The sequence below is a fragment of the Centropristis striata genome, chromosome 14 (assembly GCF_030273125.1).
Source record: "Centropristis striata isolate RG_2023a ecotype Rhode Island chromosome 14, C.striata_1.0, whole genome shotgun sequence".
In the NCBI taxonomy this organism is placed as follows: Eukaryota; Metazoa; Chordata; class Actinopteri; order Perciformes; family Serranidae; genus Centropristis; species Centropristis striata.
Genome location: NC_081530.1, coordinates 781,922 through 794,665, shown reverse-complemented (window position 1 = coordinate 794,665; position 12,744 = coordinate 781,922). Strand labels below are relative to the sequence as shown.

General features: G+C 38.7%; 1 protein-coding gene across 1 annotated transcript in view; it reads right to left on the bottom strand.

Moving 5' to 3' along the window:
- The window catches only part of adgrb2 (adhesion G protein-coupled receptor B2), a 290,118-nt gene that overhangs the window by 59,459 nt on the left and 217,915 nt on the right, over window positions 1–12,744 (bottom strand). The window contains exons 18-22 of the mRNA XM_059350350.1: window positions 9,250–9,353; window positions 7,165–7,267; window positions 6,543–6,693; window positions 3,022–3,091; window positions 436–502 (exon numbers count right to left, since the gene is read on the bottom strand). Of these exons, the coding sequence (XP_059206333.1) occupies window positions 436–502; window positions 3,022–3,091; window positions 6,543–6,693; window positions 7,165–7,267; window positions 9,250–9,353 (495 nt within the window). The remainder of the gene's footprint in view (window positions 1–435; window positions 503–3,021; window positions 3,092–6,542; window positions 6,694–7,164; window positions 7,268–9,249; window positions 9,354–12,744) is intronic.

The window sequence follows — 12,744 nt, the reverse complement described above, 5'->3', positions numbered from 1 at the left end:
GGTATAAAATGACCCATATTCATTTTTAGCTAAGTAGCTTGCTAAGCTAACTACTTAGCTAACTTCTTGGCAAAGTAGTTAGCTTAGCAAGCTACTTAGCCAAGTAGTTAGCTATGTAATAATACTTTTTTTCTTCATAAAGTATGAGAGGCAAAATGGAAATAATGATCTGTTGTTATCAAAAACATTTAAAGAATACTTGGAATATTCAATCATAAAATAAGTTGATATGAGAAGATAGAGCACAGAAACACACAGCAGCATTAAATAACATGAAGGGAATGAATGAGGGTCATTTTTGACCATGTTGTGCATTAGAAGGTGTCAATATGTTGTGCATCAAAGGGTTAAAGATCTTTGCTTTGAGAGGAAAATATGTGTAGAATTGTGCAATGAGCAGGGTTTTCTCTGAAAGTGAAAAGAGAAAAGTCTCACCAATACAATGACAGCAGCAGGTCCAACGAAGGCATAAAGCAAACCGCCCTCCAAGGACAACCAGCAGCTAGAGAAGAAGGAAAAAAAGTGTTTTTAGCACAAAACAGGGAAAATCACAGAACCACTGGTGTATAAAATAACACTTCACCGCACTCATGTTTGACTGTGAGTGCCAAGGACTTCGCCATGACAAGTACACAACCAATTAGAAATCTCGAATTTCCTAAGTGAGGGATAAAGCAGTCATTACTATGGCTCGGTAAGTGCCTCTTTCTGTAAATATTGCCCTCAGTGCCGAGCAAATTTATTATCAACATTACCTAAAACACATCCCCCAACTGTAAATGCTCTTGTGAAATTTCATTTGGTGTTAAAGCTACTGAGACTTAATGACTTTAAATGTGTCCTCCAGTGATGTCATCAGAGCATGCTGAAGCCCCTCTGTTGTCTTAATTGCAGCTCAATAAAAAGGAAGAATAAAAGCACACAGGGCCAAAAGCTAATATGCTGTCCTCATATTAATGAGATGTTGAGTAAAGTCACAGGGAGCGATGTTGTAAACATCTTTTAAGATGCATTTTCATTGAATCAATTACACCATTATCTGCTTAAAACAGCTTCATGTTCTGCTGAAATGTAAACAAAACATCCATAACAAATTTTACACATGGCACATGACTGTTGAAAGGTCTTTGAATATGATTAAATATAAATCTTAAGCGTGCACTACACTTGATTGCATGTCGACTTTTTGATGCCAATCTGCCACTTGGAGGCAAGAAATAGCAGAAAAGCAAGAAAGCCTTTTCAGACCACGTATGGTTCACAATCTTGTCACCTCAATGGGATTCATTTCATGTTAAAGGTCTTGTAAACCAATTTTCAAAGCTAGAATAGTTATAGACACGAGATAATTCTGCCTTTGTGCTTATCTCCCTGGTCAAAGTGGGCAACTTAAAGGCGACCTATTATGCTAATTATTAAGCTCATACTTATATTGTGGGTTTCTATTTGAACATGTTTACATCCTCGAATGGTCAAAAACACTTTAGTTTTCTCATGCTGTCTGTCTGAATATTCCTCTATTCACTGTCTGTTTTAAACACTCCGTTTTGGCGCCTGTCTCTTTAAGTGCTTCCCCCAAACACACCTAGTCTGCTCTGATTGGTCAGTGTTTCCATATAAAGTATAGTTGTGACATCACAACGTTACAGAAGTCCTGATAGGCTGTGAACATTTCTCAGTGAATTGAGTATTGATATAGAAGCCAGAACTTCTTTATAGTAAAAACATATGAAACATGTAAAATCTCGCTTTTATTATATATATAGATATATATAATAAATAATTATAATAAATAATTAAAAATTCTGGGGTTGTTGCTTATGTCGCTAGTGTTGTCTCCAACTGTTCTGACGAGGCAGATCAGCTGATTTTTTGTCTACTCAACTATTCATAATAATAATTAATGATGTTTTTCCTACTTTAATTTGGACTGTTTCTTATTAAGTCATGAATATTTAAAGTTACAGAGAAAAACTTTAGACTTAAACCAAGTTTCTCGGGACTTTAATGTGTTTTAATATAACTTGATAACCTCTCCTACAACATCTTGTGTCGATTAAATGAGCGACTAAGATGTGGTCTGAATTTCACAAAGTGCATGCTGGGAGAAGCTTCATTCCCCCTGAGATACAGAAATAGGAATATAGAAATTGGATGGGCAGATGGATGGAGAAAAACTGATTGTTTTGTTGATGCAAATAATGTGAAAAACACAGTCAGAGTTTATATATTCGGCTGTTTATAGCGGAGCCTCCACTGAATCAATAACCACCTCTGGTGCATTATAAAAATGTAAAATACAGATTTATGAAATAGACCTAAGCTTGAATCCTTTTGGGGAAAACAGGAGGATACAGAATTTCAAATCTTGTTTGAATAGTTGTCAGTAAGGGCAGTGGATGGTGCTGTGCCTCTGGGCACAGACATGCAAAAGTCTGCACAACTTTAGAATAAAACACACATATTTATTGCTTTATCACCTCTTTTGTAGTTGCTTTATCCCTTTTTTTAATTTTTTGTGTCTCTTTGTGGTTGTCATGTGTGTCTTTGTGGTTGTTTTCCCTGATTTTATAGTTGCTCTGAGCCTCTTTTTTGCCTCTTTGCAGCTGTTTTGCATCTCTTTGTAGACTTTATAGGCTGTTTGTAGTCTTTAGCAGTCTCTCTGTAGTCTTTATGTTTCTTTGTGGTCATTTTGAGTCTCTTCCTTGTTGGTATGTGTCTCATAGAGTGACATTTTGTAGGTGGGGGCCCCGGACACTTTACACACCTGTACCTGTGTCCTTTAGGCCCATTCAGTAATCCATCAATGGCTAAAGTTGAGAGATAAAGTCCGAAAGACGTATAAATTTAATTTGCACACGAAAAATGCTCCCATGATATTTTAATATACCCTCGTAATCATTGTTTTTTTGGTTGGATTGGATTGTTTAGTGTGCAAACTTTATTTTTCCATCTTTACATGCTTTGTGCAACATTTTGTATGTATCATCCAAACAGTGCAGGGTGTCAGGTGTTACTCACTAGCTGGCTGTGCCGTAACCTCTGGCTCTGGTGAAACCCACTGACACTGCTACAACTAGAGCTGGAAGACCTGCAGACACACAGAGGGAGAGAGAGAAAGATCAAAAGGGTGAGACAAAGGATAAAAGGAAGCCTTAATGGGGACGGTGATGCATGTCGGCCAAATAAGATTCTCCAGTGCGAACAACTCCATATGGCTCTTCCCATTCAAATGCTAAGCAGCCATGCAATAGTGCGTAACGTGTGAATATGTGATTGAAACTGACTTAGTGCTCTGTAGGTGAGCTAAAGCGCTCCCTGACACACAGAGCTAGCTAAAGGCATGAAGACTGGGCTCCAATCCCAGTTCACTGGGCTCTGATTCAGCGTCTCATGACATTCTCATGTAGATTAACGCTAGCAAAGGTGAGCCGCACATGCAGCATGCTAGTGAGTGACGAGCATGCAGGACTCAAAAAGAGCTCATAAAAATGTGAGGTATAGCTAGGAGTGGTCAGTAAGTCATGCATTAATTAGCTAAATCAAGCAGTTTGGGTGTGTCTGCATGTGTGTGTGTGTGTGTGTGTGAGTGTCACACAGCGCGTGCCAGAAAAAAAAAGAAGGAAATATGCTGGGCCCCGTAATGAGCTTGGCTCTGAAATATTCATGTAATTAACAAAGCTGTGATTATGGCTGCAAATGAAAAGCAATTAGAAAAAGTCACATTAACATTAACAAATAAGATGGTGGGGAGCCAGGCCGGTCCACTAACCAGCGGCACAGTTTCAATTAGACAACAACAACATCAATCTAGAGTTTACTGATAGAAAACACAGTAAACACACACCTACACATTATGCATACATATCCTACTGCTAATCTAACACACGTCCCGTCACACCCCCGAATCTCCTGTTTCCACGGCAACTCATTTCAATCACATCGTTTTGGGGGAGAAAATGGTGAAATGGACGCTGGGAGGATAAGCTGTTTGATCCCCTTCACTCTGCTAGACTATTTCATGCATTTCATGTGCATTTGTAAGGTGATTACACACACACACACACACACACACACACACACACACACACACACTGTCAGTATCTTTCTATCTGTGACTGTACAACAATCTATACATTCTCCCTCCTCTGTATCAGGTAAGGGCATCAGTGACTTGGGCAGATTAGACTGGTGGGATCAATATCAAGTGAAATGAACAGCTTGTGTGTGTGTGTGTGTGTGTGTGGGGATAGAGTTACAGGCTGTGGTTGTAATTTCTTGGGGCTATCTCAAAGCATCTGGCCAGTGTTATGCAGATGTTAATGCATGTTTAGATGATCCTGTTGCATCAGGCTGTAGCACAGTGTGAGGGTGCAGAACAGAGATTATCTTTACTGATGTCTAGTCCACACGTACACAGGGATTTTTTCTTAAAACAGCAGGAGGGTTTTTTTGTTTAGTTCTGTCGTCTCTTCATCATCTCTGACTCCAGCGGTGGATATGACGTGTGGAACAGTAGACGATGGGGAAGCTACACCGTGTCGTCTTTGATGTGTTTTTTCTTTTCTTTGGATGCATGCAAGACAGCAGCTTGTATGAAAACTGGGACAATTTGCAAGTGAATCTTGAAAACCAAGACATTTTACTGTTTAGTGGATATTTCTCAGGAATCAGGACACCTGGCTTAAACAATCCAGGACAAACACAAACATCTGGTCACCACACCTGGTGGTCCGCACATACTGTGTTTTAGATCACCGAAAAACATGTTTTTGTAAAGTTTAGTCAATGGTTAAGATTTTTGAAACATATCTGTTTTCAGTGTTGACATGTAGACAAGGTAAACAAAGTTTTTGGCTTTTAAGGTAGACGTGTGCAGCTTCTTTTTTAGGCATCATAAATGAGGAGTTTGAATGTTCTCCCTGGCTCCTCTGTCTTCCTCACACAGTCCAAAAACATGCAGCTTCGGTTTAACTGTTGTTTAACTCTGGAAGGAGAACCTGAGAGAACCAGAGCTGGGCTGAAGCTCAGAGGGGAACCAGCTTTTGCCATCGCAGCTCCAAAACTTTGGAATGAATTGCCGCTGCACATCAGACATCCTCCTCACTGTCTCATTTTAAATCTCTTCTTAAAACCCACCTCTTCTCGTTGGCTTTTAACACCACGTAGAGTGTTGATTTTATGTTGATTTTTTGTTTTTTATTGTATTCATGCATATTTTATTTTGTGCGGGCAGTACATTTTACATTTTATTTAATTTATTTTTATCCCATTTTTAATTTATTTTATCTTATTGCATCTTACTGTTCTATTGTTTACTACATCTCTTTGTATTGTGTTATGTATTTATTGTTTGTGCAGCACTTTGGAAACCTTGTGTTTGCTAAAATGGTGCTATATAAATAAAGGAGACTGGATTGGAACATGAAGGGTTGTCTGTCTCTATGTGATAGTCTGGCGACCTGTCCAGGTTTACCCCCCAGCCCTCCATGACCCCAGTTTAGATAAGCGGCTAATGATAATGGATGAGATAGCTCTGGTTCCTTCTGACCTTCTTGATAGGACCGTTAACATATTGACACATACAGTAACTGTGAAGGAAGGAAGGCCAAGCGTTTGGACCTGATCATCTGAGCTAACGGTCCCAGAATGTGCTACAGATCGATCAATGTGTGATTCCAGCCTGGTAGTATTCTGAGAAATGGCTTTTTTTAGGCTTCTGATTGACATAATCTTCTTCTTCTTTGCATGATTGATCAAGGTTAGGATGACATCACCACCTGTTGGTTTGGCCTGCCGTCGACTCGTCATTTCAGAGGTTTGTTTGAGAACAGATCTTACGTGGGAGGGATTTTGTTCTTCAAACGAAGGAAGGAAAAGAAGAAAAAGCTGTGTATGTGCAGCCGAGGCCTGAATGTAAACTGTGACCCTTTATGAGTGTGCACACATGAAAGAAAGTCATCTCCAGCTTTGTCTGTATTAGGTAAGATCACATTAGAAACTGTAATGAATGTCGTTCAGGATATTGAGTCCTTGAAGCAGCACATAATAGTATAGAGCAAAGAAAAATTGGATATAAATAAGAATCAAGCAAGGGGTTATTAAGCATAATGCAGCCTACACTTACAACATCATAATCCGGTACATTTTCATATCAAAAAAACCTTGTATTGCTGCTCTCTGTTAGTAATTTGCGTCACGCAACAGCAGTTCAATCAGCAAACAATTCCTGACAGCGTCTTCATTTGCTGTGCTGAGAATCCTCAACACACAAAGACAGTTCAGATCTCCAGTCCTTACATTAGCACCTTCCTCCTTTCATACTCAATAGTCTCTTTCAAAAGGCAGTAATAAAATATATTCAGCCCATTTTCCCATAAGTAATGGCAAGCTTATGAAGGTTGTTGCCAGGCCAAGTTAATGTTGAGGAATGTACTTTCATGCAATGCTAATTCCGTCAACATAAAAAGTAACCTTTGAAAAAAAGGTTACGACTGCATGATTCCATTTATTACAATTGTCATCAGTGCACAGAGACTCACCCCAGCCCAGGCACAGGAAACGCTTGCGAATGAGTCGTGACCTCATTTTGCCAATGACGGCCAGATAGGACTGCCACGCCTCCGTCAGCACCCAGCAGAAGGACGCCAAGAAGAAGAAATGCAAGAAGGCAGCAGTCACAGTACAGAGGCCCTGCAGAGAGAAAGGAAGTCAGGAGATAGTGGGAGATAAAACCTTTGGAGACATTTACTAAAAAGTTTTTTAAAAAAGGTAGTGAGAGGTGTCAGAATGAATCATCTCTCCGGACTATTCAGCAGAGGAAAATGAAACCTCCGCAAAATAAAGAGGACAAAGAGAAAAAGGGAGTCTGATAAAGCACACATTGTTTAGAAGAATAGGAGTTGGACCTGGCTCCGCTGTGTTCCTCTCTTTGATCGATACTGACCACTACACTGTGCAGTCCTGCTTAGTCAGAGTCCTGAGAGTGCTGAGTGCCAAGTCACTCTCCACTGTATGAATCTTATCTACATTCTGTTTCCAGGCTTTATAAAAGGCTTTGTGAAGAGCACCATTACTCCAATCACACTGGAAATGTGTTGACTGGGTTCACTGTTGAGATCCAAAGGGAACAAAACTTTCCCTGCGTGTTTATTTGTGCCTCACCTTGCTGAGCGTTTGTGATTGTCCCACCAGAATCAATAAGTTGGAGGCCAAGATGGAGAGGCAGAAATTCACCAAGATGATGGATCTCTCCGAACGTATGTACCTACAGAGCAGAGGGATAGAGAGAGAGAGAGAGGGAGAGAGAGAGGGAGAGAGAGAGAGAGAGAGGGAGAGAGAGAGCGAGATAAGTATTAATGACAGATTGACGTAGTGAACAGCATCTTTTTGGACATTGGACAAAGTCATTAGCTTGATTTTGCCATCTGTCATGTGTGCTACCAAAACCTAATCACCACCCCCCTGCTGTAGTTGAACCATTTGTTCCTTATTAGGCCTCATTGGAGTTTTGGCACGGAAGAGGACACACACAAACTGCACTTTTTATGTATTGCTAGCAGCCTGATTGTCAGAACTAGAATGATGCCTCAGGGCTGTACGCCTCCGCCAACCACTCAATGTCTGTCCAAACTTATTGAATATATGAAGTGGAGACTCTGAAGGAATTTAACCTCATAGAACCCACTTGGATATCCCCAAAAAACTTTTGTTTGTCTTTTAGCCATGTGATAAAAACTCAAACACAGCTTCATACATTCATTTCACTCTTACAGTTCTTCTCTTATAAGCTTTGGCTAATTTTCTCTAACCCTTTCCCAAGGTTAATAAAATGTATTAAAACACATCTTAAACCAGGCAGCACAGAGGATAAATGTCACCAGTTCACTATCAGAGCAAATGTGACATATGATCACGTCTTACCTTCTGTTTCTGAGTTATGGTATTAAATAATGGCAAGAAAAGTGTTTTTGCAGAACAGTGAAGTTGACCTTTGACCTTTTGGATGTGATTTATTATCATCAAAAAGCAGCGTTTTCATCAAGCTTTTTCCATGCAAATCTTCAAATGAGCATAAATAATTGCTAATGGAATTTTTTCTACTTTCTTACTTTTCAAAATTTTGTTAAAAATGTGTCATAATCAGCGTATGAATTCTGATGTCATGGACGAAAATGTGTTCTGTGGACATTTGTGCCAAACTGGTAGAAATTCCCTCAAGGCGCTGCTGAGATATGTTGTTGACGTGACAGTGAAGTGAAAAACCACAGAATAAAACCATAGAATAAAACCAGAGAATAAAACCCCAGAATAAAACCACAGAATAAAACCCCAGAATAAAACCAGAGAATAAAACCCCAGAATAAAACCCCAGAATAAAACCTCAGAATAAAACCCCAGAATAAAACCAGAGAATAAAACCAGAGAATAAAACCTCAGAATAAAACCTCAGAATAAAACCCCAGAATAAAACCAGAGAATAAAACCTCAGAATAAAACCCCAGAATAAAACCCCAGAATAAAACCAGAGAATAAAACCCCAGAATAAAACCTCAGAATAAAACCCCAGAATAAAACCTCAGAATAAAACCCCAGAATAAAACCTCAGAATAAAACCCCAGAATAAAACCCCAGAATAAAACCAGATATTAAAACCAGAGAATAAAACCAGAGAATAAAACCTCAGAATAAAACCATAGAATAAAACCACAGAATAAAACCTCAGAATAAAACCCCAGAATAAAACCACAGAATAAAACCTCAGAATAAAACCCCAGAATAAAACCCCAGAATAAAACCTCAGAATAAAACCCCAGAATAAAACCCCAGAATAAAACCCCAGAATAAAACCCCAGAATAAAACCAGAGAATAAAACCCCAGAATAAAACCTCAGAATAAAACCTCAGAATAAAACCCCAGAATAAAACCAGAGAATAAAACCCCAGAATAAAACCCCAGAATAAAACCAGAGAATAAAACCTCAGAATAAAACCAGAGAATAAAACCCCAGAATAAAACCCCAGAATAAAACCAGAGAATAAAACCCCAGAATAAAACCTCAGAATAAAACCAAAGAATAAAACCTCAGAATAAAACCTCAGAATAAAACCAGAGAATAAAACCTCAGAATAAAACCAGAGAATAAAACCCCAGAATAAAACCAGAGAATAAAACCAGAGAATAAAACCAGAGAATAAAACCACAGCAGAGGCAGAGAACCCCCGCTGGCCCTGTGATTGTGTGTGTACCTCCAGAAGGCAGCGTAGATTAGCAGCAGGATGAGCAGAGCGGTGCAGGAGACCCCACAGCCCACCATGAGGGGCACCGAGGGCATGCTGCTAGGACCCATGTTCTGAGGAAAAGGAAGGAAAAGTATAGTTAATAGGATATTATACCATAAATAGCAACAACATGAACTAATTGCACCGTTAACATGGCAACACAAGAGATTTTCCACACTGACCCTGGCTTGGCCCACGTCCTCACACTGCTTTACATGCTCATATTTTCAAGAGCAAACTGAAGACTTTTCTTTTTATCTTCGCTTTTACTTGAACCATTTTTAGAGATTTTTCTGCTCATGCATCTTAGTGTTATTACATCTTCTCTTTTATTTATTTATTTATTTATTTATTTGCTACTATTTATTAGTCTATTTCTATGTATATATATTTTATCATGCTCTAGTTCTTAATTATTTATTCATTGTTTTATCTTTTTTATCTAGCTTTTTATTTTATTATATATATATATATATATATATATATATATATATATATATATTTATATATATACTTTCCATTGTCATTATTGACTTTTACTTTTTATTTTTTTTTATTATTATTATTATTATATATCTTTTTATCTTATTTTATTTTTTCATCTTACTTATCCTTTATAAAAAATTAGACCACCTTTGTTTTCTGGCACAACTAAAGGTTCATTTGTTTGGACAAATATAATAACAAAGTAGCTCATAAGAGTTTAATTTAAGAGCTGATATTTAGCCATTTTCCATGGTTTTCTTGATAATAACCAAAATCATACATATCAAGAAAACCATGGCTAGATATCAGCTCTTAAATTAAACTCTTATGAGCTATTTTTGTTGTTACCATTACATGTGTCCAAACAAATGTACTTTTAGTCGAACCAGAAAACAAAGGTGATCTAATATTTTTTCCATGACTGTATATTATCCCTATGGTCGAAGAAAATGGCCCAAAAATATGAGTAAACATTAACAAATCTCTTCCAAAACCAACAGTGCTAACACTCTGCTCTCATCAAGTGTGAATCTGCAACATAGACAATGCATTGGGAAAATGTTAGAGATGACACTGAAAGCACCCAGGGGTTCAGAGTATATGGGAACATTTTCTGTTTCACAACTGAGAACACAACAATAGAATAAAGCTCATTTGGGTATAAAAAGGAAAAACAAACATTCTGTGGCTCCATAAAATCACTCTCACATTCATTGTCTATGGAGCAGCTCCAGACCAGTTTGAGTTCTCTGGGAAACTTTCTCTGCAAAACAACATTACCTATAGAAAAATACTATAAATGTTGTGAAACTAGTTTTAAATTGGCAGCAACATGCAGGATGAACCCACGTATAGAGATGGATGGATGGATGGATGGATGGATGGATGGAGTAGATAGATAGATAGATAGATAGATAGATAGATAGATAGATAGATAGATAGATAGATAGATAGATAGATAGATAGATAGATAGATAGATAGATAGATAGATAGATAGATAGATAGATAGATAGATAGATAGATAGATAGATAGATAGATAGATAGATAGATAGATAGATAGATAGATAGATAGATAGATAGATAGATAGATGGATGGATGGATGGATGGATGGATGGATGGATGGATGGATGGATGGATGGATGGATGGATGGATGGATGGATGGATGGATGGATGGATGGATGGATGGATGGATGGATGGATGGATGGATGGATGGATGGATGGATGGATGGATGGATGGATGGATGGATGGATGGATGGATGGATGGATGGATGGATAGATAGATAGATAGATAGATAGATAGATAGATAGATAGATAGATAGATAGATAGATAGATAGATAGATAGATAGATAGATAGATAGATAGATAGATAGATAGATAGATAGATAGATGTGTTATGTAGTGCAACAACTGTTAATAAATCCTATTGGATTCTTATTCAACAGATTAATTGTTGGCACATTTCCTGCTTGGCACTTACAGTAGGCTTTGGTTTCTATTAACTCTTACACTTCCTGAGCTGTAATCCCTTTGGTAGCCCCTTTTAATTGGACCTGCTCATTACATGTAATTAAGTCTGTTAGATGGAGCTGGATAATAACACGTAATTACACCGTGTGTAATGTCAAAGTTGCTATTTGTTATAAGCGTCTTGGCCACTTTTATGTTCTTCTCCAGCATCACCTGCCGACCCTATAATTGTAATTATAGTTTCAACCTACAGTAGTTAACTGGGAGACTGTAATGAGGACTTATTCAGGTAAAAACCAATTGCAGAGGTAAAGAATGTGGTCCAGGAGCCTGGTGTGCGCCTATTCAGACCCATTGTATAATTTCACATGCACAAGGGTAAAAGCACTAGACCATAGCACATAATTAAGCGATTTAGGTCATGATGTACAGAGGACCTGGGTTTTGCCTCTCTCCTGAGGTGTGCCTTTGAAAGGATGAGGAACAGACAAATGAAGCGGCGTGGAGAGCATACACCCCGCCGTGTCCCAAATGGGCTTAATGTTTGGCCTGCTTTAAAGTTCTCAATCACACAATTTACCTCAATTTACCTCCTAGGGTGGCTCGCCTTCCCTTTCATCCCAAAGATTTATCACTGTACACACACACTGCACAAGGTGTCTTTTAAAGCAAATACTCGCACACAAAGGCACGTCCAGGCAGATGTGCCAAGTAATTGAAAGTCAGTGTTTAAGCAAGCACGCGCCTGTGTGTGACTATTCAAGATGAGCTGAAAGGCAGAGGAGGGAGGAAAAGAGAGGACTTCAGAGAGAGATAAAGAATGCAAACTGAAAAGAAGGAGTAGGAGAGAAATTCAGAGAGAGAGATGGAGTGGGAAGAGTTAAGGACAACGAAGAGAAAGTGAAGAGTGGGAGGGGGAGGAAACAGATAGAGAGGAAAGAAAACAAGAGTGTCAAAGCGCCTCTTTTAGTGGTTTTCCTTGGCCCATCAAAGGAAGCCAAGTCCTCCAGAGGAAGGTGGAATAGACTGGAATACCAATATGGTGCACGCACAAAGACACTGGGAGAAGAATAAAGGTGAAACATAATCAAAACCGCCTCATAAGAAAAGGAAAGACACAGATAAATAAAAGAGAGAGAGAGGGGATATGACAAGCATCTGCTTCAGGAGAAAGGAAAGGCCTCGGAGAGACTAAGTGTGTTTGATATCACGTAGTGAAGAAGGTCAAAGGAGACGAGGGCGCTTGTGTTTTTACGGCCTGACAGATCCAACATGGAGTAGCACACGCTCACAAGCTGATTCAATCCCTTTTCTTCCTCTGTCTCTTTTGGTTTGTCTGAAATTAGCCAAGTAATGGAATAAATGACACTCTTACTTGTAATTTACTCGATATACTGTACATGCACAAATTGTCCCGCAGCTCCTTATTGTGTCAATTTGTCTAACAGTGTTTTCTTAATTAGCAGGGTAAGGTTATGTGTGTGCGATGAGATTAAGCGCC